The sequence below is a fragment of the Dermochelys coriacea genome, chromosome 17 (genome assembly GCF_009764565.3).
Source record: "Dermochelys coriacea isolate rDerCor1 chromosome 17, rDerCor1.pri.v4, whole genome shotgun sequence".
Classification (NCBI taxonomy): Eukaryota; Metazoa; Chordata; order Testudines; family Dermochelyidae; genus Dermochelys; species Dermochelys coriacea.
The window spans coordinates 17,390,108-17,418,098 of NC_050084.1; the positions used below are offsets into that span (position 1 = coordinate 17,390,108).

The 27,991-nt window shown below is 40.0% G+C and overlaps 1 protein-coding gene across 3 annotated transcripts in view; it reads left to right on the forward strand.

Moving 5' to 3' along the window:
• Positions 1 to 27,991, forward strand: part of ZZEF1 (zinc finger ZZ-type and EF-hand domain containing 1) — an 88,512-nt gene that overhangs the window by 24,900 nt on the left and 35,621 nt on the right. For all 3 annotated transcript variants that reach the window (XM_043499620.1, XM_038375637.2, XM_038375638.2), the window contains exons 11-33: positions 2,344 to 2,492; positions 3,009 to 3,120; positions 4,546 to 4,758; positions 5,426 to 5,526; positions 6,634 to 6,803; positions 7,968 to 8,101; positions 10,377 to 10,447; positions 10,941 to 11,055; positions 11,734 to 11,893; positions 12,939 to 13,060; positions 13,163 to 13,285; positions 15,031 to 15,197; positions 15,852 to 15,933; positions 16,649 to 16,850; positions 18,573 to 18,721; positions 19,006 to 19,246; positions 20,992 to 21,071; positions 22,438 to 22,531; positions 23,013 to 23,529; positions 24,269 to 24,433; positions 25,592 to 25,711; positions 26,630 to 26,791; positions 27,502 to 27,631. In XM_043499620.1, the coding sequence (XP_043355555.1) occupies positions 2,344 to 2,492; positions 3,009 to 3,120; positions 4,546 to 4,758; positions 5,426 to 5,526; positions 6,634 to 6,803; positions 7,968 to 8,101; positions 10,377 to 10,447; positions 10,941 to 11,055; positions 11,734 to 11,893; positions 12,939 to 13,060; positions 13,163 to 13,285; positions 15,031 to 15,197; positions 15,852 to 15,933; positions 16,649 to 16,850; positions 18,573 to 18,721; positions 19,006 to 19,246; positions 20,992 to 21,071; positions 22,438 to 22,531; positions 23,013 to 23,529; positions 24,269 to 24,433; positions 25,592 to 25,711; positions 26,630 to 26,791; positions 27,502 to 27,631 (3,579 nt within the window). The remainder of the gene's footprint in view (positions 1 to 2,343; positions 2,493 to 3,008; positions 3,121 to 4,545; positions 4,759 to 5,425; positions 5,527 to 6,633; positions 6,804 to 7,967; positions 8,102 to 10,376; positions 10,448 to 10,940; positions 11,056 to 11,733; positions 11,894 to 12,938; positions 13,061 to 13,162; positions 13,286 to 15,030; positions 15,198 to 15,851; positions 15,934 to 16,648; positions 16,851 to 18,572; positions 18,722 to 19,005; positions 19,247 to 20,991; positions 21,072 to 22,437; positions 22,532 to 23,012; positions 23,530 to 24,268; positions 24,434 to 25,591; positions 25,712 to 26,629; positions 26,792 to 27,501; positions 27,632 to 27,991) is intronic.

The following is a 27,991-nucleotide window of genomic DNA, read 5'->3' on the forward strand; positions in this document are numbered from 1 at the left end:
ATGAAACTTTGCTGTGAGTTTGATCCTTATTCTTTCAGAGATGTTTAATCTTTCTGAAACATTTCTTCTTCTTCTTCAAGTGCTTGTTCATGTCTATATTCCAATCAGGTAGGTATGTAAATGATGGCTGGAAGATTTTTTCCCTTAGCAGCATCTGTGGGGTCGGCCTGGGCGCCCCCTGGAGTTGCGCCCTTATGGTACCTAATATATAGCCCTGCTGACCCTCCACCCCTTCAGTTCCTTCTTACCGCCAGGGACAGTGGCTGGAACTTCCCTTGGCTCTTGCTCAGCAAGTTTTCTTTGTCATTCTGTGTATATAGTTAGTTGTTAGAATTACCAGTTTAAAGTTTAATATAGCATAGTTGTTGGCGGTTTCCCCCCCCATTCCGGCCCCGGTGTTGTGGCATGGGATTTAAGAACTGCGTTGCTTGTGCCAAGCGCATGCCTAAGAGTGATCCCCACTCATCGTGTCTTCAGTGCCCTGGGAAGTCTGATCAGAAAGATCGTTGCAAGATCTGCTGTGAGTTCCGCCAGAGAACACTTAGACTGTGAACAGTGGCTGAAGAACAGCCTTGCGCCCCCACTCTGACACGGTCTTGAGAGATCCGACCCCAATGGCATCGTCCTCGACGCGGAGCACTCCGGCGCTGTCAGTGACCCTGCCACTTTTCCCGGACCTTCTCATGCAGGATCTCGGGCAGATCCAGCACCCAAACCTGCAGTCGCTACATCTCACAGCATGGAGGCTCCATGGCTGAATCCGTTGGAGCCGTTCAGAACAAGTCAGACAGGTTCTCCTGGGCAGCAGGAAACCCTCCACTAGGGCCACGTACCTGGCCAAGTGGAAGAGGTTTTCGATCTGGTCAACTCAGCATGACTTTCCCCCAGCGCTAACCTCAGTGCCCCAGATTTTGGATTATCTTTTCCACCTAAAGCAAGAAGGTCTCTCCTTGTCTTCTATAAGAGTACACCTGGCTGCCATCTCAGCTTTCCACCCAGGGGTACAGGGCCGCTCAGTTTTCGCTAACCCCTTGGTCAGTCGCTTCCTGAAGGGCCTTGACAGGTTGTACCCACACATCCGCCAACCGGTTCCTGCTTGAGACTTTAACCTGGTCCCCTCTAAGCTCATGGGGCATCCCTTTTAGCCTCTAGCAACATGTTCTCTGCTCTACCTCTCCTACAAGGTCGTGTTCTTGGTGGTGATAACTTCAGCCCAGAGGGTGTCTGAGCTTAGGGCTCTAACGTCAGAGCCGCCCTACACAGTGGTGTGTGGTGTGTTTTTTTTTTTTTTTTAAGAGCAAGGTGCAGCTCAGACCCCATCTGGCCTTCCTCCCAAAGGTGGTATCGCATTCCACGTCAACCAGGACATTTTTGCTCCTGGTGTTCTACCCCAAGCCTCATGCAAGTAGCAGGGAGCAGAGACTCCATGCTCCCAACGTCCGCAGAGTGCTGGTCTTTTACATAGAAAGGATGAAACCGTTCAGGAAATCGGTACAGCTTTTTGTCGCAGTAGTGGATAGAATGAAGGGCCAGCCTGTTTCGACGCAGCGCATTTCATCATGGATTGTGGCCTGCATTACTGAGTGCTACAATCTAGCAGGGATCCCAGCGCCCCCGATAATGGTGCACTCTACAAGAGCACAAGTTTCATCAGCAGCCTTCCTGGTCCAAGTCTGCAGGGCAGCAACATGGTTATTGATACACACTTTCGCCGCACACTATGGAATTACTAGACAGGCCAGAGATGATGCAGCCTTTGGTAGAGCAGTACTCCAGTCAGTGGACAGCTCCTACCACACTGCCTCCTAATTTTGCTTGGGAGTCACCTGATTGGAATCAACATGAACAAGCACTCAAAGAAGAAAAAATGGCTACTCACCTTCTCTTAACTGTTGTGCTTCAAGATGTGATGTTCATGTCCATTCCAATACCCGCTCTCCTATCTCTCTGTCGGATTAGCCAGCAAGAAGGAACTGAATGGGTGGTGGGTTGGCAGGGCTGTATATTCGGTGCCATAAGGGCGCGACTCTAGGGGGCGCCCAGGCCAACCTGATGGATGCTGCTAAGGAAAAAATCTTCCGGCTATTGTGCACGTACGTGCACACACCTGATTGGAATGGACTTTAACAACACATCTCGAAGAATGAGAGTTACGAGCAGGCAAGTAACTGTTTTCTGTGTCATGTTCCTTGAAATAAATACATAATATGATTCTAAAGAATCACAGATCAATTTTGCTGGTCTCTGGTTTGATTTGAGTAACTCTTCCTTACAAGGAGAAACATCGTTTTGTCATTATCCTCATTTTTTCTGTGTTGCTCTAGCATTATGTTTTCCTTTCAGGTTCGGAAAGGTGCTATTGGAGCCCAGTGTGGGTTGGTGTTTGCTTATAACAGCTCTTCAGAAAAATTTCATGCAGAGGAACATTTTAGAAAATTTGAAAGCTATGACAAGTGGAAGCTACAAGAATTCAGGCAATTTTTGAAAAACAGGTAAAGGTGGGCAGGGTGGCAATGAAAATTTTTTTAAAATTTATTGTTGCAGCAAACCTTCTCCACCCTGTTATAAAAGTTAGTGTTTGGAGGAGGTGGGAGAAGTAGTCTTTAATTAATATTTCTTTGTGCCTTCTGCTGTAGCTGCAAATAAAGTCACTTGCCACTGAACACCTAAAGGTCTACATTTAAAACTTAATCATGATCAGCCCAGTTTAAATGAAAATCTCAATTTGATATTTTTGAGAGGCTGTGTCTATACAGAATGCTGATTCATAATAGCTGTATTGTTGCATTTCTCTACAAGTATGCTGTAAAATTATTGACTTGACTTTAAAAATAAAATAAATCTATGGCAGATATGCATTTGCTGGAGTCTGTGCGCGTGAAATGTTTCTGCTATGTTTTCCTGAATCTTTAATTTTTCTAACGGGTAAAAATAATTGGGTAATATAGCAGTGGGGCAATCAGTGTTTTTTTTAATTATAACTTTGTTTGATCTGCTTTTATCTGCAGAAATGATTGTTCATGTGATGAGCTGGGAGAGGATGATCCTGTTGGCTGGTTTGAGGTGGAAGAAGAATGGGATGAAGTGGATGTCAAAATGCAGCAGTGCAGAATTTCTCAAGTAAGAAATAATTAGAACAGACTATCTCAGGTGTGAATGAGGAAATGATCATCTTCCTGCTTTCTTGAAGACTAGTTAAATAATCATCAGGCTTTTGTTACCCAAGAAGAGGCCTTGACTAGAGCTAAAAAGTCAGTGAAAGTGCTAAGGCCACAGTTTGTTTATATTTAGCATGGACATTACTATCTAAAAAGTGTAGAAAGTTTCCACTCACTTTATTGTGTCAAGAGGATGAGTTCCATTGTAAGCCTAATGATTAGAACATGAAACAAGCTGCACAATCACAGTTCTTCTATATTCTAATTTGCTCACTTTTTTAATTACTACAAAATAAATACTAAATTCTGCAACCCTTATTCATAAGTAGCACCTTGTTCCTTGAGTAATTCCTTGGATTTGAATGGAACTAATTGAGTACTGCACTACTCAGCATCTTAATTTGCAGCAATTAAAAGTGAAACTTGTTGTCTTTCAGTGTGTGGTGTTGTTTCGGGTTCAATTTTAATTTGGTTTCAGGATCCTAAATCTCTTCTTCCGGGGGCAGAAAATACCAGAGGTGCCTGCCCAGGGACAAAAGTGAAAAGTCCCCATTGCATAATGGAATCCAGAACATGCCATTTCCTTATTCAGTAGCTGTCTGAACTGTTATGCATGTACTGTACATATACGTTCCTCAAATTTTGTGATTACAGGATGATAAAAAAAAACCTTTTGGACTCTGGGGATGCATTCCTTAATGGATACTCTCGGCTTCAGGTTCTTTATACTAATGTGGAAAGAATTGCAAGTTAAATGTGTGTGTGTGTGTGTGTGTGTGTGTGTGTGTGTGTGTGTGTATATTATTGATATAAATTAAAATATAATTTACATTGAATGTTTATCCTCTACTTGGTTTTTATATTAAGCTAATGATTTTCCACTTGCAAAGAAACCTGGTGCTATAAGATTAAGAAATAGAACACAATTTACAAAATGAGTTAGATTGGTAATGAAATGACTGAGTTTGCAGGTGAACATGGCAGTCACAGAACCCCCTAGTATGTAGCTCATAGAACCTTCAGAATTAAAGTGTTTTACAGAAATGTGGCGGGAGGTGGGATGGGGTCGTAGGCCAGGACATGGTGTCTTTGCCTGAATAATATCATAGGATCTTAAATTTTTGTGTGGCTCTAGTCAGTACTACTAACTGAGCTGTAAGCTGCTACTAAGTGGCTAGAAGCTTTTTTTACACTGTTGTTCACTGTGCTGATATTCTGTAATGCTATTCTAATTGTCGATTTTGCTAATGTTGGCCTTTAATAATGAAGCGGTGCTGCATGGGCAAGCAAAGTATGGAGGAAAATGCACACAACCTGCACAAGATGTGAGATTCTTGAAATCAGGATTTATGAACAGCACTTGTGCTATTTTTGTGTCTCTATCCAGTATTTAATGGTGAAGTTCTTGTGCACAAGGCAAGACACAGCAGAGCGCCTAGGAGTTCAAGGCCTGAATGTTCTGGGGTATCTTCGGCCTGTGGTAGGGGAGCCCAACAGAAGCATGAACTGTCTGAAATGCAAAGCAACAGATGACGGCATTTGTGGAACAACCCTTCTCCTGAAGACGCTTCATTTCATCCAACAACTTGCACAGGACCTGGTATGTTTCTCTCCACATTTGTTTACTTTAAAGCATGTGGTCATGTTACAGAAATAAATGGTACACCAAAGACAAACCTAAGAGGCATTATAAAATGTAGTCGCCAAAGATGCAAGCTGTAACTACATTCAGTGGTAATAATATGCAAGTCATGAAATTGGAAGTGTCTGGAAAATGACTTTTAGTATACTAAGATGCCTTCTAAGAGGGCACTTTAAGTTGGGAATATTTCTCCTTTAAGAAAACCAGAACTGAACTGCATTTCCATATCTCACACATTATGATAAAGTGCTTAGTGTGATTAATGCAACATATATAAAAATTTCACAGCCTTTTAAATAGCCCTGCTGCATCTCTTGGAAGGATACAGGAGGATTAGAACAGGTGTATAGACTAGAACTCGTTCTCCACTATTTGAGTGAGTTAGGTTTGTGAGAAAGTTGGGACATACAAAAGGAAGTGAAAATTGTTAGTCTGACACAACAAAAAGATCTAGCTGGTTCATCCTAATGGGAGCCTGACCATGTTGTGTCCTGAGCTGTAGTGGCATTTCAGATGCAGCTTGATATTTCTTTCATACTCTCATATGTTGCAGTTTTCACTGTGCTTTTGTAAACATGCATTGTGTAGAGTGAATTCTTCAATCCTATATGTTTGCCTTTTTTAGGTTCATCAAAAAGAAAGTGGCTTAAAGTACAGATCATTCTTGGACTTCGCAGGCCTTGACTTGCAGCTTTTCTGGAATTTTTACAATAAACTACACCAAAAGTAGGGCCCTCTTCCATCACAATTTTAGCCATAAATATGTTTACATAAAGTGCATTTTATTCAGCTGATGTTTTCTGCCATTAAGCTGAAGTAGTCCGATATTTTCCCTTCTCTTTTTTGTCTGGTGGTTTTGTTTTGTTTTGTTTTTTTAAGATACAAACATCTATATAATGTTGTAACCTTTAAGTTTCAGTACAGTGAGTTTGATTCCTGTTTAGGTGTTAGGGGTTGTTCGTTTTTGAGTTCTGGGACGTGTTTTCTTTACTCAGAGGATCTCTGAGTGCAGAGGTGGGCAAACTATGGCCTGCGGGACCATCCTGCCCGGCCCCTCAGCTCCTGGCCAGGGAGGCTAGTCCCCGGCCCCTCCCCTGCACTTATGTTGTTGTTGCCGCCTGGGCAGCACGGCTTGTGCGTGCCCGCCCGCCCACTTCCCAGGCTTTCCAATAACCCTGTCCTGCGGCTCTGAGCGGCATAAGGGGTTGGATAAGGGGCAGGAGGTCCCGGGGGGCAGTCCGAGGACAGGGGGCGATTGGATGGGGTGGAGGTTTGGGGGGGCTGGATAGGGGGTGGGGTCCGGGGGGGTAGTTAGGGACGGTGGCCCTGGGAGGGAGCAGTCAGGGGACAAGGAGACGGGGAGGTTGGATGGGTCAGGGGTCCCGGGGGGCCTGTCAGGGGGTGGGGGCATGGATAAGGGTTGGGGCAGTCAGGACAGGGAGCAGGGGGGTTGAATAGGGGGTGAGGTCTCAGGGGAAGGGCGGGTTGGGGGCGGAGGGTCCCGGGAGGGGGCAGTCGGGAAAGGAGTGGGGGCGTTGGATGGGTCAGGAGTTCTGGGGGGGCAGTCAGAGGGCAGGAAGTGGGAGGGGGCAGATGGGGGCATGGGCCAGGCTGTTTGGGGAGGCACAGCCTTCCCTATCCGGCCCTCCATACTGTGTTGCACCCTGATGTGGCCCTCGGGCCAAAAAGTTTGGCCACCCTGTCTTAGTGTCACTGTCTCGTAGAGTAGAGACAATGATGCTTGCTTTAGCATAGCAGTGTGTGCTGGAAATGAGCTCTTCCTGTAAAGATTTTACTCCTGTTTGTTTTTTGTTTTTTTTGTTTTCCTTTTAGCCCAAGGGAAGAGTGTCTCTTTGCCCAGACTGTGCTGCTGCAGCTTCTTCAAAGCTGCTTCTCTGTGCTTACTGGAAACAATAAATCTATTAAATCTCAGGAAGCTTCTCAAAGCAAAACTTCTGGCCAAACAGAAGCTGCAGTAGAGCTCTACAAGCATTTGTGTGAAGGTTTGTTAATATTATGCTGTCACTTATTAACTTTATTATTATTGTTTTGTTTTAAAGAAGGAATTTATACTAGTGTGAACTTGGAAAAACAATTTTCCAAAACCCAAGCCAGCTGCTGTTTCAGATTATGCTTTATTGCTATTTTAGATCAATGGGTTTAGCTGAGAGCTTGCTTCTTTACTTTCTTTGAGCCTTTGAAGAAGTGATCTTGCATCTGTCCTGTTAATATGTTGCCTGAAGGTGGTTGCAATGGCAAATTTTATTTCAGCGGAGCCGTATGTACTTGCATAAGTGGAGAATTTGGTCCTTTGACTTCAGTATTGGAATAAGTAGAAGGAATATATTGGTTTATATTGAATGTTTCTAACCTCACCACTGTGCTAGAATGAATCCACGTGGTCGGGAAAGTACAAGTGAAATCCTGGCCCCGTTGAAGTCGATGGGAATATTGTCATAGATGTCTTTGGAGCCAGTATTTTGCCTTATATATTTAAGTACAATGTTTTCAATAACTAGTATACGTAGTAAGAAATTATGAAAAACAAGGAATAGATGAATGACTTTGTATTGAGTGTGGTATGTTTCGGAAGTTTTTTTTTTTTTTTCCCCCCAGTTTTGATAGTTGGTCTTATAAATAAATATAACGTTGAAGGTCCTGAAGTGAATCCAGTCATTTCAATCAGAAGTCTTCTCCTCATAAGATCTTACTTGCTAAAATTCAAAAGGCTTTCTCACATTTTCTGTGTAGACAAGCCTTAAGTAACATTTAGTTTGCAGTAAGCTGGGTTGAAATCTATCCTTTTTGAGCGTGCTGTCCATGTGGACTCCGCTGATACACACTGGTAGTTCCTTACTGCGCTTTTGATTCTACTCCCATATCAAAGTGGGGTAGATCAGAGTGGACGAAGGAACTGTTAGAGCATGTTAACAGGGTCCATATGGACAGTTGTTGCGCAGCAGACTACCTCAATGTAGATTTACATCCCAGCTTGTTGCCAGATTAATATTCTTGAAGATCAATCCTTACGTGTGTGTGTGTGATTATTTTATGTGCTTTGGAAAGACTAGTGTCATGGAAAAGAAATGAAATTGTGTAGTGTATTAAAGATATATACTTGGTTATTGATTTGAAATTATAATACCGTTTCCTTTTTTTATGAACAGTAGTGGACATGAGTGATAGCAACTTCACACCTATGACAACGCTAAAGCAGGAAGTTAAGAACACATTGCTTAATGGAGCAGCTATCTTTTTCCCCGATAGACAGACCAGACAGGACCAGCTCTTCACCATGATGGTAAATCATGCAATGAGAAATGATTGGTTTTGTTAGAATTATTTTCCAAGGTATCTTATCTTAGTGCAGAAAAGAATGCAGGTATCTATTTGTTCCTCTCTTTTTCTCCACAATCACTCCATTCCAGATGAGGCAAGTTTGCCTTTACCTTTCCATAAAGTAGTACTTTCAGTTCAGATGGTCTTTCTTAGAATGTCAATCTTCAAAGGAAGGCTCTCTTATACTCTCAAAAGTTAACCAGGGAAACATGGCATTGTGAAGTTACATATTCGTGGTCTTTAAGTGATAGGCTCTGCTCACTTTACAAATAAATCTTGTACATATAATAACCCCCAGTTTTTATAGGAGGAATCCAGAGGCACAGGATGCAGTGACTTTACATATGTTCTAGTGTCCAAGTCTGTGTGAGAACTTAAAAGAAGACTGTTAAAATATTTTATGTCCTATTTTTCCTCATGATTGAAAACCTATTAGAATACTGAAAGTATAAAATTCACGTGCTGTATTTTTTTTTTTAACTCTTGTGTGTGCATATGGTCTGTAGGATTTCTTATGTGTGATGCAAAAAGAAAAGGATGCATCCGATGAAGTGAGCTGTAGCTCACGAAAGCTTATGCTCAAATACACACTGGTAGTTCCTTACTGCGCTTTTGATTTTAGCAAAGCTTTTGACACGGTCTCCCACAGCATTCTTGTCAGCAAGTTAAGGAAGTATGGGCTGGATGAATGCACTATAAGGTGGGTAGAAAGCTGGCTAGATTGTCGGGCTCAACGGGTAGTGATCAATGGCTCCATGTCTAGTTGGCAGCCGGTGTCAAGTGGAGTGCCCCAGGGGTCGGTCCTGGGGCCCGTTTTGTTCAATATCTTCATAAATGATCTGGAGGATGGTGTGGATTGCACTCTCAGCAAATTTGCGGATGATACTAAACCGGGAGGAGTGGTAGATACGCTGGAGGGGAGGGATAGGATACAGAAGGACCTAGACAAATTGGAGGATTGGGCCAAAAGAAATCTAATGAGGTTCAATAAGGATAAATGCAGGGTCCTGCACTTAGGATGGAAGAATCCAATGCACCGCTACAGACTAGGGACCGAATGGCTCGGCAACAGTTCTGCGGAAAAGGACCTAGGGGTGACAGTGGACGAGAAGCTGGATATGAGTCAGCAGTGTGCCCTTGTTGCCAAGAAGGCCAATGGCATTTTGGGATGTATAAGTAGGGGCATAGCGAGCAGATCGAGGGACGTGATCGTTCCCCTCTATTCGACACTGGTGAGGCCTCATCTGGAGTACTGTGTCCAGTTTTGGGCCCCACACTACAGGAAGGATGTGGATAAATTGGAAAGAGTACAACGAAGGGCAACAAAAATGATTAGGGGTCTAGAGCACATGACTTATGAGGAGAGGCTGAGGGAGCTGGGATTGTTTAGTCTGCAGAAGAGAAGAATGAGGGGGGATTTGATAGCTGCTTTCAACTACCTGAAAGGGGGTTTCAAAGAGGATGGCTCTAGACTGTTCTCAATGGTAGCAGATGACAGAACGAGGAGTAATGGTCTCAAGTTGCAATGGGGGAGGTTTAGATTGGATATTAGGAAAAACTTTTTCACTAAGAGGGTGGTGAAACACTGGAATGCGTTACCTAGGGAGGTGGTAGAATCTCCTTCCTTAGAGGTTTTTAAGGTCAGGCTTGACAAAGCCCTGGCTGGGATGATTTAACTGGGACTTGGTCCTGCTTTGAGCAGGGGGTTGGACTAGATGACCTTCTGGGGTCCCTTCCAACCCTGATATTCTATGATTCTATGAAATAAATTTTAGTCTCTAAGGTGCCACAAGTATTTCTTTTCTTTTTGCGAATACAGACTAACACGGCTGCTACTCTGAAACCTGTCATTGTGTGATGGGATACTACATTTATAGTATGAAAATAAAATTATGGCTAAGCACAGTAGCATTTAGAAAAGACACAATTAGGAGATGAGGAAAAGTGATTTTTAAATGCCATTTTAAAATCAAGATTGGCTTAGTGGCAGAGAACTTACAGATCCAATTTCAATGGCGACTGAATTTTTTTAAAAACGTTTTTACAAACCCAGGATAAAGCTCAGAAAATGGGTATTTTTCATAATGAAAATGCAGACCAAACATCTCTTGGAGTTGTATAAATACTAATCCTTCTGTAGTCCGCAAAAAGTATTTCCTGGTCCTGTCATTCTTTGTAATTCTTTGCTATTATAAAAAATGGGTTTTTTTTAAACATAAACCTCTTCCATTTCCTAGAAAAACATCACAGAACAGGAACATAAGCAATCTGTGCATCTCACCTTCAGATCCCTGTGTATGTACTTCAGGTAAGGCTTTGATATTGAAAATAATTTTTTTCTCTGATTATCTTCATCCTACTGATCCTTTTTCAATAATTCCACATTCTTTTGAAAAAAGAGACACAAGTCAGCAAAATTGTTAATGCACTTTCTCTTTCAGAGAATAAAAATCTGTACATCTTACTAATATTGACTGGCTCAAAAGGCAATAACAAAAGATTGCTCAAGGGTAAAAATAATTACTGAGGTTATGGTATATTGCCCAGAGTCTCTGAGCAGCATTGTTTACTGTTTTATCCTTGATCAGTTTTTTTTTTTTTCAAACTATTGTTGTCCTTGGAACAGTTAGTATTTGTTTGTATCTTTTTAAATTTATCAGTGTGGAGGTATTTTATCGAACACTTGATTTTTTTCCTTCAGAAATGATGTGCAAATGATCTCTGCAGATTATCATCACAACAGGACATCTGTTTCAGACTTCTGTCATTAGCTGTTACTCAGTAAGCTCTATATTTTGCAGTGATCAGGATCCAGGTGGACTTTTATTGTTACCAGATAAGGAAGTTTCTGAGGACTTTGACATCAGCCAAGTGCTGTCCGTCATGGATACCCTTCTGTTGGTGGCAACGAGAGAGGTAGCTATCCTTTGAGATTGTCTATTCTCACTTCTCTTTTTCTACAGTACGTGGTATGCTCTCAAAGGCATGTTGCACATGAAGAGCCTGAAGCCAGTAGTTAACAGGACTATTCATATGACTAAAATTAATTATGTATGATTGTAGGATCAGGCCCCCACTAATTTAAATATTATATGTTAAGCAGTAACAACATTTTAATATTAAGAAACAAGGCAACATACTGAATAGGTTGACTTGGGGAGTTTTTCCATAGAGTTCCATAGTAACTGCCTTGAAGCTGTAAAAGAATTGAGCTAATTAAATCAGATTGAAGGGTGGGAATCATTCATGGGTACCATAGGCTGAAAGACTTGTCCTTGGGAGAGTAAGGACTTTTCACATGTGAAAATAATTAGCCTATGTTACAGAATGTGCTGAAAGCCTTAATTGATTGCCCCCAATCTAGTTCTAACTAATTAGACCTGTTTGTTGTTCATCTTACTGAGTTACTGAAACAGCTTTCAAATTATCACTTCTTTATTAATTTTTTTAATCACTAGCAGTTCATATATGACTGGTATCTTGCTTCTCATTTTTTTTGTGGCTGGTGGTGTGCGGTGGGGAGGAGGGTGCTGTATCGCATAATCTGTCACACTGCAGTGCATGGGATATCATTGTTGTATTATTGCTTTTCAGTGTGAAATGATGATGCTGGATGTTGCCCAGCAGGAGAGTGGCACAGTACTGTCATCCTTATTCTGGTCTGTACAGGGAAGCCTCCTTTCATGGTGCTACCTACAATTTAAGGGCCATGATAATACAGCCAAGAGTCTTGCCATAGAAATACTTAAAAAATGTAAGTTCCAGAGTGGAGTCAGTGCCTAGTGTATACAATAATACATGACTTTAAAATATGATCTCAAGAAGCTGATTAGCATTTTTATCTCTAGACACTCATCATGGTATCTGAAGCATCCTTATAATTCTAGTGCTCTTAACAAATTTCAAAATTGACCCAGAGCCGTCTGGACCAATTTACAGTTATCACTATGGTTAAAGTTATTGGATTATTGTTATGCATGAGAAACTAATTTTGAACCAAAAATTTCACTGGCTATTGAACCTATGAAGAAACAAAATTTAGTTACAGGCTTCCATTTTCGATATTTTTCTTTAGTTGTCGGTTATTAGGGCATCTTCCCTCCATCTCTCTCAAAAGTAATATCCCGCCTGGCTGAGGCAGCATGTTTTGGTAGATCTGGATAATCACAAGAAAAGCTGAACTCATTTTGTCTGTAGTACGACCTATCAATGTAGGCATTTCTAAGGCGCATATCACCATAGCATGCTTTGTTTCAGTACAGCATCCCAAAGTTACTTGAATAATTACTTGGGACATAAATTGAATGGTTGAGTGGTATTAAATTTGTACTTTGTAACATTGGGCTATTTCTAAATTCAAACCTGGATTATATTCTATAGTTTTATTTTTATACTAGTTAGGTATTCAGTCAATCTAAAGTGTTCAGCTAAAAGTTGTGGGCCTTGCTCATAATTCATGTTTCGTTCCTTAGTGTAACAATGATCCAGGAAATCAGATGTTTAAAGTAGGGTTATTGAAATGGGTTTTAGCTCAAGGAGACGTGGTTTTATTACAATACTAGCTTATCTATGAATTGTGCTTTTGGTGGTGTTAGTGACAGAGTGTCCTATTGCCAGCAGTGGATATGTGCATAAAATTTGTGTCCCAACTGCCTTGTTTTGGGGCAACACCCATCTTTCTCTATTTTGCACAACATCAACCCCACTAGAGCTGCACAGTAAAAACACAGACTCCCAGAAGCAAATCCTCAACTTGGCTAACTTTCTATTACCTAATGTTTTTTCTTTTTCTTTTTTAGATGTGGGCCAGTTCCTGTCAAATACAAGAAAAATTTTAGAATCACTTTTGTCCCAATACAATGGAAAACATATAGTAGAAAAATTAAGTAACTCTGTTTTTGCCATGGCAACCCGTCAGCTGGTAGGTGAATGACTGGAATGTCCTACCGTTTTCTTTCCATGTGAATATATTTAAGAAGGCTTTGTAACTTTTAGGTTTTTTTTTTTTTTCTTTTTTCCGTAGGTGACTTTCTTGTTGGATTTCTGCACTTTAGACATTCCACACTGTACCCTACTTCAGGGTTTCAGTACCCTGACACAGCTGCTGAAGAACCTTTGTAGTGAACCTGGAGAAAGTCTTAATAAGGTAACCTAAGAAGATATAAATACTTTACACCTCTGATTCTGTGTAACCTTTCGAATTCTGCCTCTCCTTTGCCCACCATCAGTGTATCTGATGAGCTCCTGTCCCTTTAGGATCTCTCTAAAGTGATTTTGAGTAGTTTTTTCACTGAGAAGTCACATCTACAAGTATGCAACCAGGTTACGTAAGAAAACTGTTCAGAACATACAACCCTTAAAGGGACTATGCATTCATCATCACCTTATTTCTAAAGATCACATTTACTTACGTAAAATGTGTTGTAGATCAAATGAAAATGTTGTGGTCACTTAGTTCAGTGGTTCTCAACCTTTGCAGACTATTACACGCCTTTCAGGAATCTGATTTGTCTTGTGTACCCCAAGTTTCACCTCACTTAAAAACTACTCGCTTACAAAATCAGATATAAAAAGTGTCCCAGCTCGCTATTACTGAAGAATTGCTTACTTGCTCATTTTTGCCATATAATTATAAAATAAATTGATTGGAATATAAATATTGTACTTAAATTTCGGAATATAGTATATAGAACAGTATAAAACAAGTCACTCTGTATGAAATTTTACTTTGTACTGGCTTTGCTAGTGCTTTTTATATAACCTGTTGTAAAACTAGGTAGATATCTAGATGAGTTTATGTACTCCCTGTAAGACCTCTGTGTGCCCCCAGGGGTATGCATTCCCCTGGTTGAGAACCAATGACTTAGAACTTAAGTCAGTTACTATGTGATAAAAATAGAATTGCTTCCTAGATTAAGAAGTTAATGTGAATTAATACTGTTGATTGCATCATAAATATATAACAAAAGAGAGGACCCGTGTCCTGGGAGCTTGCAATATAACACACAGATCTATGTTGGGAAAATTTAATGGGATACATTGGTTTAAAGGAGACGGTGGAAGTTTTTTAAAGGGTACTGTAAAGTTTGAAACAAGGTTGGGACCCTACTCCCAAGTATATGGAGCTGCATGATGAAACACAGAGCCAAGAGTGGGAAATGTATATCTGTTCTGGTTCCTATACCACACCAATCATTGCGGTATGTGAGTTTATAAAAGTGGAGAAAGGGAAGGGGAGAGTGGACTGCAAGGGATGGAGTGGGGGAGAGTAAGAGGAAAAAATAAAAGCAAAAATATATTTAAGGGTGAAAATTATGCTTTCGTTGGTGGGAATGAAGAGCTTGCACATGATTTAGTTAAACAAGCTGGTGAAAGGTCTTGAGGAGTAGTGATGCAATAGATATGGCAGCAGAGGAAGATTGTTTCAGTGTCAGCATTCTGGATAGACTGATTCTGGAAGAGATGAGTGACTGGGAATCCAGAGAGGAGATGATTTATAGTTAACCAAAGCTTGTATGAATAGATAAGAGAGACTGGGTTTTGGAGGTGATAAAAAGGAAGGGAAGATAAGGTTTCTTGAGAGTCTGGGTATGGGAGGAGAATATGAGCCTGTAAAATACATAGGACAGTGGAGAAGGATTGAAGACAGGAGAGAGATAAGAGGAAAAATAAAAAGTTAATAAAATTCTAGTACATGCTTTGTAATTTTACTTAGCGTCATTCTGTATAGTGATGTAAGTAGAGGGATAAGTGCTTACGGTACGTGTGTGTGTGTATGGCTACTCTAAACGATGGACTCAAGTGTGAAATTAATGTAGTGCTGTAATCCTCCTACTGAATGCTTTGCATTTGTACCCTGTAAGGTGAAAGTTGTTGTATTTAATTATGCAGGTGGACATGGAAAGCTGGCAGCAAGAACAACCAGTGGTGCTGCGAACATGGACAATGGAATCTCCTCACAACTATGAAAATAATTGCCATGAGGTCTCAGTCTTCCTTTGTCCTGGGGCAACTTACTTTGAGGTGGAATTTGATGAAAAATGTGAAACAGAAAGGAGGTAACTTAATAGTGTGCCATCTCTGACTCCAAAAACTATTCATAAAGGGGCAAATCCTGCACTGTGTGCAGAGGATCATTACCTACTGCACCAACTTCTCCCTCAGCATGCACGACCCACCCTGTACTCTTCTTTGCACCAGTGCTTAAAGATTCTTGATGCAGCTGAGCTCTGACTTGAAAGGGTGCAGGCAAACTCTTTGCACAGGCCCTGAGTGTCAAGGCTCTGCTCCCACAGGCAGTGGAACTATGCTTTCCGTTGACTGACCTTGTATTGGCGCTTGAAAAACCTGTGGCTATCATTACATGTTCCCAGCATTCACTTTACCTTACTTGAGCACAACTATGCCAAAGTTCAGTCGTTTCTGTAACTTATCTCTGTTTCTTTCTGGCTTGCCATTTAGAAATGCTTAATATTTTAACTTGATATTAAAGATCAGGGAGCTCTGTTGTAGAAATGACCGTATGTGCTGTATGAAGTAATGAAATGTTTATATAATCCTCTAAACCAGTAAATACGTCTCTGAAGGGAATGTGTCTACATTGCTGAGTCTCCAGAGTGGGGTGGCTAGGGAAGTATGAGAAATTCCAAAGTAAACTTGCCCCAAAATTCTAAAAATAAAAATGGGTAAGTAATGAGTTGCACTCTCCACAGATATGATTACCTGGAGTTTACTGATGCCAGAGGTGCAAAAACTCGTTATGATACAAAGGTTGGCACTGAGAAGTGGCCCAAGGTGAGTGACTTTAAAATATATGGTGCAAAATATACATATGTTAATATTAGGGTATCCTGGAACTCTGTGGTGTTTTAGCATCATAGGTAAGAGGTTCTGCAGAGACCTTGTAATCTGATAATTTATCTTTGGTGTGGGTATGTGCCCATACCCACCTCTAATACTCAGAGGGAGGGGGGTGGTGGTGGTGGTGGTGGTGGTGGTAAATCTGTAATTCCACAGTGATTCAAATGAATAGAATGAATGACCCAGAAGGTCCTTTCCAGTACTAGTCCTGATTAACTCACTACCAGCTAGTATGTAGAAAACCATGTTTCACTGCTATTAAACATACAGTTGAAATTGTTCTCTGATCCCCTTGTACCTCATTAATTTTTAAATAAATCTTGAGATGGCAAGTTGAATTAATTTATTTTCTTGTGGCCACTCGGGTGCTACTTCATAGCTACCCCAATGTAATCTTTCCCTGCCATTATATTTTTTTTTTTTTAACATCAAAAGCTGTTTTGTGGGCTGAAACTTTCAATTATTCTTTTGAATAGAAAGTTGAAACTTTAATTGCTGTAGGCTTTTGAGTCATGTGATGGGGTGCTAGCACACATTACAGAGAAAACATGAGAATATTGACAAACACAATTGCTGAAGGAAATTCATGATCCCGAAATGTCTTCCTGTCATGTACATTTGGCAAAATGATTGTTTTGTTGCTCTGTAGAAAGTGACCTTTAAGGCTGGCCCACGGCTGCAGTTTCTCTTTCACTCTGACAGCAGTAATAATGAGTGGGGCTACAAGTTCTCCATCACTGCTTACGGCCTACCCGATGTTGCAGTTTCTTGGGGCTTGGATTTACAGCTTCTTGTATCCAGGTTGATGGGGCGCTTGGCTTCGCAGAGTATGGCACTGAAATCCCAACTGGGTAAGTTTTTGAATTAGCTTCTCTAATAGTCATACTTCCATGATGGGGATGGGGTGCAAGAATCTAATATTTTATATTCTTAAAAGGAATACAGATTGTTCCAGCCCACTCATATTTGAAAACAATTTCCTAACGAGGTTGCCAGTTACAGACCAAGTTGGTAATGACCAAAATGAATAACTCTTTAACCTTTTGTCTGGGAACATTACAAAAAAAACTCCATCGCTATTGGCACCCTTTGCAGTCTTAAGAGGCCCGGAGTAGAACGGACTCGGAGACGTAACTACTCTGACCCCTGGAGGTGGTCATGTTAAGTGTTAAAGCACATTGTGGAGGGGGAAGCTTTCATTGCCATTGCATATGCTGTATCTTTTCTCTGGATTTCATGAGGATTTCGTTCTCCGTAGTTTGGCAGCATTACATTTACACCAGAAAACGGAAAAAGTAAGAATTCATAGCACATAATTTATGCTGACTTTAAAATGTTCCATTTGATCATTTGGAATTTCTTAAATCTAAAAGCAGCTGGGGGAACACTTATTTCAGTTCCTGTATTGGAGCACCATATGTCAGCATAATCTCTAGTTTATTTACTAGACCTCTGAACCATAATGCAAAATTAATTCTGATATTAAATTCTGCTGTGTGTGTTGAGGGATCAGTATGAAACTTCGAGTGCTTTGTAGTGTAGAATCTATCCATGTGATTTGGCCAGATTTCTCTTCTGTCTACCTAAACTTTCCCTGAAGTTTTCAGTCACAATTTCTATGTTTGATTGTTTACATGTATTCTGGTATCACCGACAATATATTAAGCACTGTCTACATACACACAGGGAGGTGCAATCCCTGCCCAAGAGAGCTTGCTATTTAAGGACCTGGTGCCCCAATCTCTTATGCATATATTTAACTTCAGTCATATGAGCAGTGAATTCAATCGGGCTACTCACATAAGTAAAGTTAAGAATGTATGTGTTTGCGGGGATTTAGGCCTGTGAAGATAGACAGACAGCATGCAAAGAGTTGGCCACAGGTATTAAAATTGTATATGTATGTTTCATATATGAATTAAGATTTTCAAAAAAAGGAGCCCAAAGTTAGGAACAATGTCTATATTTAGACATGTGCTTTATTTTTCAAGAGTGCTGAGCATCCTGTAGTTCTCATTGAGGTCAACAGGAGCTTTTAAGTTGTCAGGACTCCAGAAAGTCAGGCAGAGGCCTAGCTTTCGGTTTGGGAACTTACGTTTAGGGTTTCTATTTTTGAAAATCTGTACCTGAGTGTGTCTGTTTTAATGCATTTTGTTGCATGCTGTGGCTTATGGCAAGTCAGTGATGGATGAAGTAATAACCCTGTGTCTGTAGCTTGTAAAGTGCTTTGAGAACCTTTATTAATGAGTAGTCCGATACTATGGTCATGAGTACAGTTTAGATGTTTAAATGTAGGGCCTTTTACAATAGTAACATGCTGTAGCATTGCATTGGTTAATCTGCATTAGTGCTAGAAGTAAGACGGTACAGGAGTGGTGTGATGTCTGTCTGTTGCGTATGTGGCACTAAACATCATGAGTAACTGTTAATCTAAGACTGTTTTTGTTCATGCCATTTCCTTTTTTTTTCCTTTTGTGGCAGGTGTTTAAAATTGTGCATTTTTGCAATCATAAAATTGAACAAAAATATTTAGTATTGAACATAAATCCACATCTGTCTTGCTGTTTTTGCAGAGCTAGGTAGTGAAGCAGAGTTGCCTTCTTCAAAAGTGACATCAGTTCTTAATTCTCCTTTATGGAAACCTGTCTTCAGGCATCAGATGTGTCCTGAGGCGACTTTGGAAGCAAATGAACCCAGTCAAGTGCACCAAAACAAAAAAGAGGTATTTAGGACACTGTTTCTGTTTTATGGGTAGGAAAACACTATACACGAGAGTGGTTTTGTTCAGGCTTAATGAGTTGACACATCTCTAACTGTACACTGCTAGGCTGAGGTTGCCATCTCATGGGCTGTTGAATTGTCAAAGAAGAGAAATTTTTGTTCTGTACCCTTTATATTGTCATTTTGACTGTAACGTCTGTCTGAGGTGTATGTTGTTCAAATACATAAATGAGATGTGAGCATTTTTAAACCGATATTGAGTAAATGCTTTAATACTCTTTCCAGACTAAGAACTCTCATGCAGATGACTGCCGTAACTTTCTTCTCGACTTTGCAAAATCAGATCCTTCCCAGCATTTCTGTGGGCAAAATTCTGAGCTTTTCAAAGGACTTATACAGGCATGTAAAAAACAGGCCCCAAAGACAGATATAGTTGCTGGTTCCACTGTTGATCAAGCTGTGAACGCCACATTTGCTGCTTTGGTGTATCTCACTCCAGATTTGTATTGGAAGCTACAAAAATACGGTAACTCTTATATTAGTGCATATATCAATAATGAAGGCTGATACTTTGTAAGAAATCCTATTATAATTCAGTTGTAAAACTTGAAATGTATTTAGTTTCATAAATATTCAGAAGGTTAGAGATTTCATCCTGTACAAAGAAAATATTACAGTGCTGCACTCACCAACTAGGCAGACCTTGCCACAATACACTGTAATAAGATTGGGTTCAGAGTAGCAGCTGTGTTAGTCTGTATTCGCAAAAAGAAAAGGAGTACTTGTGGCACCTTAGAGACTAACAAATTTATTGGAGCATAAGCTTTTGTGAGCTACAGCTCACTTCAGATTATAATGCTTTGTTAGTGTTTTTCATCATCACCACAGCTCTTTACAAAGGTTAGCTAATCATCACAAATCCTCTGAATAGGATAGGCAAATAAGGTTTTCCTTGTTTTAAAGATGAGTAAACTAAGCCTTTTGATAGAACAAGGCATAATGGTCTCAAGTTGCAGTGGGAGAGGTTGAGGTTGGATATTAGGAAAAACTTTTTCACTAGCAGGGTGGTGAAGCACTGGAATGGATTACCTGGGGAGGTGGTGGAATCTCCTTCCTTAGAGGTTTTTAAGGTCAGGCTTGACAAAGCCCTGGCTGGGATGATTTGGTTGAGGATTAGGTCCTGCTTTTGAGCAAGGGGTTGGACTCGATGACCTCCTGAGGTCCCTTCCAACCCTGATAGTCTGTGATTCTAAGCCAGAGATGTTGTGATTTGGCCAAGTCCATGGTTTTTGCACTGGGATTGTAACTCAAAGGTATCTATCTTCCCACCAATTGTGCCACTAGAACACAACTCTCTAATTCAACCATTTTCAGCTCTCATTAAATGTTTCCTAAACAGCAAGGAACAGAGTATTTATATTTTAAAAAGAAAAGGAGTACTTGTGGCACCTTAGCAACTAACACATTTATTTGAGCATAAGCTTTCGTGAGCTACAGCTCACTTCATCGGATGCATTCCACTGAAATTCACAAAAGCTTATGCTCAAATTTGTTAGTTTCTAAGGTGCCACAAGTACTCCTTTTCTTTTTGCGAATACAGACTAACACGGCGGCTACTCTGAAATCTTTATATTTTAACAATACTGTTTGGGGAGCAAATGCAAATTAATCTGCTAAATATTGTCACACTATGGAAAGTGAGCTTGCAACCCACTGTGGTTTTTAAGTCAATATTCTGCTCCTAACTCATGCAGTTGGCTCTCGGTATAGCAACTTGTACCTTTCCAGAGAGTTGGGTTGCCAACTTTCCTTTTAATGTGCAATGCACTACTTCTATGTCACAACATGCTATCTGAAGTAAGTTCTCATCTGTTGAACAAAAAAGTGTATTTGGACTCCCAGGGCCTGATTCTGAGGGGTACTGAGCACGTGCAACTCCCATTGAAGTCCTAGGAATAGCCTCTATTTGTCCTGCCTGTACATTTGCAGGACCCATACGTATTGACCATAATTGTACATACTCATTCATTATTCAACTTTGCAAATAGGTCTGCAGTCAGGGTACAGTAGATGGTTTTAATGCATTATCAGCCTTTGTAGTATATCCATAAGAACAATAGGGAACAAAACTTGCCCGACATCGCCTTAAGAGGTAGATGACAGGGTCTATTACAGCCTTTTGCAGGCATCTTATTTTATTTTAAATCCTTGAGTGATGTGAAACTGAAGCAGTGAATAAAAGGACTTCCCTCTTTCTTTTTGTTTTCACAGTCATTAGTGGAGGCAAGATGCCTCTGAATGAAGAGTTTGCACAAGTATATTCTCTGGCTGATGGGATTAGAATATGGATGGTAAGGTTATTCAAGATGATTATTTCTATTTGGGTTTTCTTCTTTCACATATATTTTTGCTCCTGAGCCCCAATGCAGAATCTGTCACTGTACCTTGAAATGCCTTTTAAAAGTGGTTTTGTTGTGGGGTGGGGTTTGTTTTTATTTTCTCTCAATGATTGCAGATCAGATTTGTTCATCTTAAAAGCAAAAACATATTTTTCCTGACTGCTAGCCCTGCAGTCAATTTTGGCTTTAATAGTCCAGCTTTTAGGCTTTTCATTTCATGCATCATTACCAGTCTTTAAAGATTCTGCAAGCCAAGCTCTTCCCTAGGCTTTTCAATGAAGGTGCATAGGTAGAATTTTGACTGGCAATTGGAATTTTGATTATAGTATCCTAGAAATGGAGGGCTGGAATGCACCTCGAGAAGTTATCAAGTTCAGCTTATTGTGCTGAGGCAGAGTTTCCATAATGACAGCCCTACACTTCTGTGATATTGACAGGTATTTGTCTAACCTGTTCTTAAAAACCTACAATGACAGGGAGTTCATAGTCACCCCTGGAATCCTATTCCAGAGCTTATGAATCAGCCAGAAAGAAATATCTCCCTCACATAGTTATTTTGGCTCTTCTGTACTAAAAGGAGGAGAGGAAAGAGTAGTAAAATAATGGTGGGGTTTTTGTCCTTTAAATCACCAGCTGTGGTTGAAGATATGCACAGGGATCAGATCTCCTCACTGAAAAGAGAAGAGATACACACATAGTTACTTTTACCTGATTTAACGCTTGTGCACAACATGTCTGAAAGAACTGGGATCATCAGCTTAGCTTTCTTTTGGCTTGAAAGAGTCAAGCTTTTCAGTGGATTTCACTGGGTTGTGCCACAGGCTGACCAGCAAGACGTTCTAGACCAGGGGTAGGCAACCTATGGCCCCTGTGCCAAAGGCGGCACACAAGCTGATTTTCAGTGGCACTCCGGGTCATGGCCACCTGTCCAGGAAGCTCTGCATTTTAATTTAATTTTAAATGAAGCTTCTTAAAAATTTTAAAAACCTTACTTACTTTACATACAATAATAGTTTAGTTATAATAGTTTAGTAAGACTTATAGAAAGAGACCTTCTAAAAACATTAAAATGTATTACTGGCACGCAAAACCTTAAATTAGAGTGAATAAATGAAGACTCGGCACACCACTTCTGAAAGGCTGCCAACCCCTGTTCTAGACCATAAAGGACTAGTCCTGTATTGGAGACTTAATGTGTTTTAAGAATCTCGGGAGTGGACTAATGAGATTCTCTAATTGTGGTGCAGTCTTCATGTTGCCATGCCATCTGGATAGGCAGGATTTCACATCTTTAATTTAATTAACATCCTGTCTACAGTTAGAAATGAAGCAGAAGTTCCTGATGGGTAAAGGAAATGATACAGCAGAGAAACAGAATATAGAAATAAGTGAAGTGAACCCAGAAATCCTTGGTAAGTGTCTTTCTTGATGGCTTAGCCTAACTTTATCTTATGTAGCTCTTCTCATTTTTTCTGTGCTCAAGGAAATTAATTAGCAATTTAGGCTTATGTTTAAAATTTTGTAGTCAGGGATAAATTAGCTGATGTGATGTGCGCTGTCTCCAGAGATTTTTCCTAAAGAATGAGAGAACAATCAGTGCACTGGATCATCTTACTGATGATTGAACTGTCACTTTAAAAACTTGTTTGTAATGACACTTCACATGTCGCTGCTTTGTACAATTTGTGTGAATATTTTGAATAGGCACTTGATGTTGGGCGATCCAGACTTACTATGAAGGGGCAGGAAACCATACTTCCAGGACTTTCTGGCCAGAAGATAAAAAATTAAAAGCCAATTTTTACTTAAATTACATAAGAAAGGTGGTATACAATATGTGACATGGTAATTCTACTAACTTGCCTTTTTTCCCCCTCAATTTTTATACTGCAGCAAAACACTGTATTCAGAAGAGCTTATTATTGTTAAAATTTTTGCCTGTGAGAGCAAAGGCAAAAGATCTTGCTTCTGATAACTGGGATGCTTCAGAAGTAGAGGATGTCCAACAGTACCATGATGATAAACGTCAAAGGACTAGTTCTATCGTAGAAGCAGATTTTCAAGCAGCAAACTCATTGTCTTCGAATGGAGTAACTCATCCTGCTTCTGCAGAAAGGGGTCAAATGGTAGACACTGACACAAAAATTAAGCTAGTGCCAGACCCAGCCCAGACAGAAGTAGCTTCTGAATCTCAAACTAAGCCCCTTGAAAATACAGTTTCACAGCAAGAGGACACAGCATCTCCTCCCTCCACTCCAACTCGCAAGTCTCAGTTCAGCCGTGGAAGACTAAGGCTGTTATCTTTTAGGTCAATAGAAGAGCCTAAGTCAGTGCCCACTGTGAAGGAGAAATATCCTGTACTGAAAAATATATTAGACTTTATTAAGGATCAATCACTTTCTCATGAAAGGTGAGCCAACTTGAAAATTTGCAGTCCATCGTATTTAAGGTTGAGAGATTTCGAAGGTTTCAGATAATGGGATAAAGCATATTTTTATCTTGCTTTAGTAATATTTCTCTAATTTCAGGTTCTTGAAAAACAGTCCATTATATTTTGATATCAAGGTATCAAACTTATGGCTTACAACCCACCTTAGGCTCCCAAAGAATATTTAATCTGACTCATTTAACTCGCATAGAATTTCAGGATTACGAATAGTGATTACATTCCCTTACTGTCCCTATGCTGCAGTTTGCCCTGCTTCATTAAATCTGCTTGTGAGGTGGTGTTGCGTCCTGTCTGTGGTTGAATAGGGAAAGAACTGCTTCTGGAAATCACAACTGCCTAGCTGAGTTAGTGGGTCTTGGATAACAGATCTAGAACAGTTAGAGAAGGGATCTTCAAAGGACCAATATGCAAATTTTAACTGGAGGACATTCTTCCAGAACCAGCCCAAGGTTTAGAGGTTGGAACAGGGAGTTGGGATCCTGGGTTCTGTTCCTGGCTCTGCCACTCACCCTTCGACTTTGGGTAAAATATTTGTAAATAACCCATTATTATTACCAAGGTGTTCAAGGCAATATACATTACAGTTAATTTAGGTGTCAACTCATCAAACTTGTTTAACTTCTCAAGTTTTGATTGCATTATGAGGTACTGAAGAATGGGTGTTTTTGAAGTCGTCATTGGGAGTTTGTGTTTTTCCTAGTATATTAAAGGTCCTTGCTTTGAGAAAAGCTCAAGCCCAAAGTATCTTAGAAGTGCTGAAGACAATCCGCCAGTGTTTAGAATCGCTTGGGCAGCCGCACTGTTTCCATCCACCCTGTGTACTCTTTCTCTTGGAACTTCTGGCCTGCCAGAAAGATTTTACAAAGTAAGTATCTTTCTTAGAAAATTGGAGCTAACACTATTCTGTATAACATGTCTGCATGCCATGACTCAATACTGATAACCCAGGGTGAAAAGAATGAGAAGTGACGGCCTTGTGAATATAGATACAAGAGCAAGTGCATATATTGTGCTGAGATCAATATTTGTTTGTGTGCACACTTCCTATGGTGCATTTTGATTGTTTACATTTTCATAGTGGTACTTGGAGAATTATTTGCAGTAGTCCTATTTATGACAACAGGGGTCAGCAGCTTACCCGCTGCGTATAGCTATTAAAATGTTCCCAGTTATCTAACTGGATGACAGAAAACACAGAAAATGAGACTAGAATAGTCTTCAGACATTAACACTCTTCAGCTTTGTTTATTATTTCAGTTTAAACTGTTGCCTAAATAGGATCAGTTCATCTTATTCCTTCTATAAGAATTTAAATTGGAGCTCAGCTAGCTGGGTTAGATTAATTTTAGTTGCACTGTCAGCAATACTTGTTTGGGAGAGATCTTTTCCCTTTTGTGACTTTTCTCCATAAATTAATGTATTAGCTAATCTGCAGTTAGATACTTGGTTACGGAACTAGCTTCCTCTGGCAATGTCCTATGGCTAGTGTTTTACCAACTCTCGAGGAGTTGAGTAAGGCACATCTTTTAGTCATACAGTTGCTTCGCCATGAATATTGGGATTTGAAAAGATACATTTATTTTAAATATGACTGATAGGTGTTCAACATAACTCTTAAAAGATGGTGGTTATAATGTTAGTCTACATAGATTCTGAAGCTGATTGCCTGTGACTTGCTGCCCAAACTGAGTTCATTATAGAGTGTAAGAACTGTTAGCTGCTTTTTTTTAAATTTATTTGAGTTGGGCCTTTCAGGCCCTGGTGGTCAAATATTATGAGTCATCTTGATACTTTTGACAGTTCCATAGGAACAATCTGCATTTGGTGTCCTGTTTTGCACCTCGCTTCTAACTATTTTTTTTGGAATAGTGCATCATCTGTTTTGTGGTTTTTAAAACTGAGCTAAAGTCCTCTTTATTCATAATGGTTTTTATTAAATTGCTACTTGTATTTGAACAAAGTGTGCTATGTGAAGTAAAGTGGTGGATTCTGCATCTTCTAAACTGACTTTTTAAACTTTTAGTTACTTTGGACACTTGGAAGGTTGTGGTGCTGAACTGCACAAAGAAATTCGAGAGTCCTACTATCAGCTTGTTCTCTTTTTGGTCAATGCCATGAAGGGATTTAACAGCATTAATGACAGGTACAGAACATAGCCCACCTATATAACATGGAATGTTATTTTTGTTACCTTTGTCCTCCCTCACACCTTCCCTCCTATTATTAGTTACTTTTATTGTCTTTTATCAAAGAAGAGTGTAAATTCCTCTGTTTGTATGCAGCTATAATTAGGGCTACGATTTTGTCATGGAGGTCATGGGGTCTGTGACTTCCAGAGATCTCTGACTTGAACCTCCAGCGCTTGGGAGCTGTAGGGTCCCCCGCCACCCACTGGTGGCTGGGAACTGCAGGGACTGAGCTCCGGGCCACCGCAGGAGCCCCCCGGGTGGTGTGGGGAGCCTGCAGCTCCCCTTTTTGTCATGCATATTTTTAGTAAAAGTCACGGATAGGTCACAGGCTTCCGTGAATCTTTCCTTATTGCTCGTGACATGTCCCTGACTTTTTTTACTTAAAATATGCGTGACAAAATCTTAGCCTTAGCTGTAATTATTATTGGGGCCTTTTGGTGCTACTGTAATACAGAAAAATCAGGAAAATTTTGCTAATTAAAAAGGACAAGGATAAAATTCAACAGTACTGGATCACTTTGTTCATTTATTTTGATATATGTAATGTAACTTTTGCCTCTTAGTATACACTTTGAAGTATCAATAATAGTAAATGCACTGTAGCGTATTTGGCAAGAACAACAAAGCATTAGTGACAGCACCACAGCACACTCTGCTGTTAAAAGACAAGCAGCTTTTTGACGAGAACTATTGGAATTTTGAAAGCTTGTGGGTTAGTAAAGTAAGGTTCTACTGTTCATTTAATACACAATAACTTATTATTTAAGTCATAAATTTTATTATTTTAGTCATAAATCCTTTATTCTTTTCCCCCAAAATCATACTGCTTCAACTTCAGATTAAAGCTGTTATGGTTTTCCCAATTTGTTTAGATCATTGCTCCCTGCCTTATCCTGCGTGCAGACATCCCTCCTTCACCTCTTGGATATGAGCTGGGAACCAAGTGATCTTTCCTTTTTTGTTGATATACAGTTACCACTTCTTCTTATGACTATGTCACAAGAAAACATAAGTGTTCACGACAGTGTGATTTGGTAAGTCAGCAAGACTATCATTATTATATAGAACTAAGTTTTTGTACAGTTTTTGGCAAGAATGAACTCTGAATTTTGAAACAACTAGTAAAGACGTTGAAGACAGGTGAGGTAAAATTTTCAAAAGCACCTATGTCCCATTTTTCAAAAGCTTCAAAATCATTTAAGCTCCTAAGTCGCATTGTCTTAAGTGCTTTTGAAAAGTTTACAGAGATGTAAAGAGTAGTAATTTCTGCACTAGCAGAAATTTGTGTTTAAACTGATTATTGCCAAGCAGTGTCACACTACTGGCAAGTTACCAGCAAGATAGTCATCATCTTACTTCTCTGGCCAGGAGCATCACATCTGCATGTCTCTGAGTGCATTCAGTTTAACCTTACCTTTTTGCCCATGGCTCATTTGTTCTATAAGGAAATAATCTTCATATTCCTATATTCTATCATAGTTACCCAACAGCAGTTCTGTGAGCTTGGATATTCCAGGTGATGTGCGTTCTCCCCAGTGTGTGTGCGCTTTTTTTTTTTAATAAAACAAAACAAAAAAAACAACCTCCTTTGTGTGGGGGGGAAGGTCTCTGGAATATTGTGGCGGTGCTTTAATTTTTAGGTGAAATGCATTGTGTCTGAATTTTAATTTTTAAAATAAACTATCCCAAAGTGCATTATTAGAAAGCCTGTTTGCATTCAAACTTAATTTTGAGCTTTTTTTAGTCAGTGGAGTGAAGAAGATGAAATTGCAGACTACAAGCAAAACTCCGAGTGGATGGATGAATGTCAGGATGTAATGTTTGAGACCTGGTATGAAAAGATAGCCCAAGCTGATCCAGAGAAGCAGAGAAAGGTGACCTCATGATTTGTTTTTTATTTTTTCATGCTCTTTGCTTGTTTGAGGAAGGGGTTAAAGGAGATGTTTTTTCAAAGGCACAAAGAGACTGTGAGCTCCCACTGGTTTTCTGGGAGTTGGATACCAAACTCCCCTTTGTGCCTTTGAAAATCTCCTTGGAAATGCATACGTAGATATCTCCTCATACTTTCTTGCAGAAGGGAACATTCTGCTTTGTGTTTAGAAAGGGCTTTCTCAAAACCAAGAAAGATTCAACATGGAAGTTTTCGCAAAAAGAAAAGGAGTACTTGTGGCACCTTAGAGACTAACAAATTTATTTGAGCACAAGCTTTCGTGAGCCACAGCTCACTTCATCGG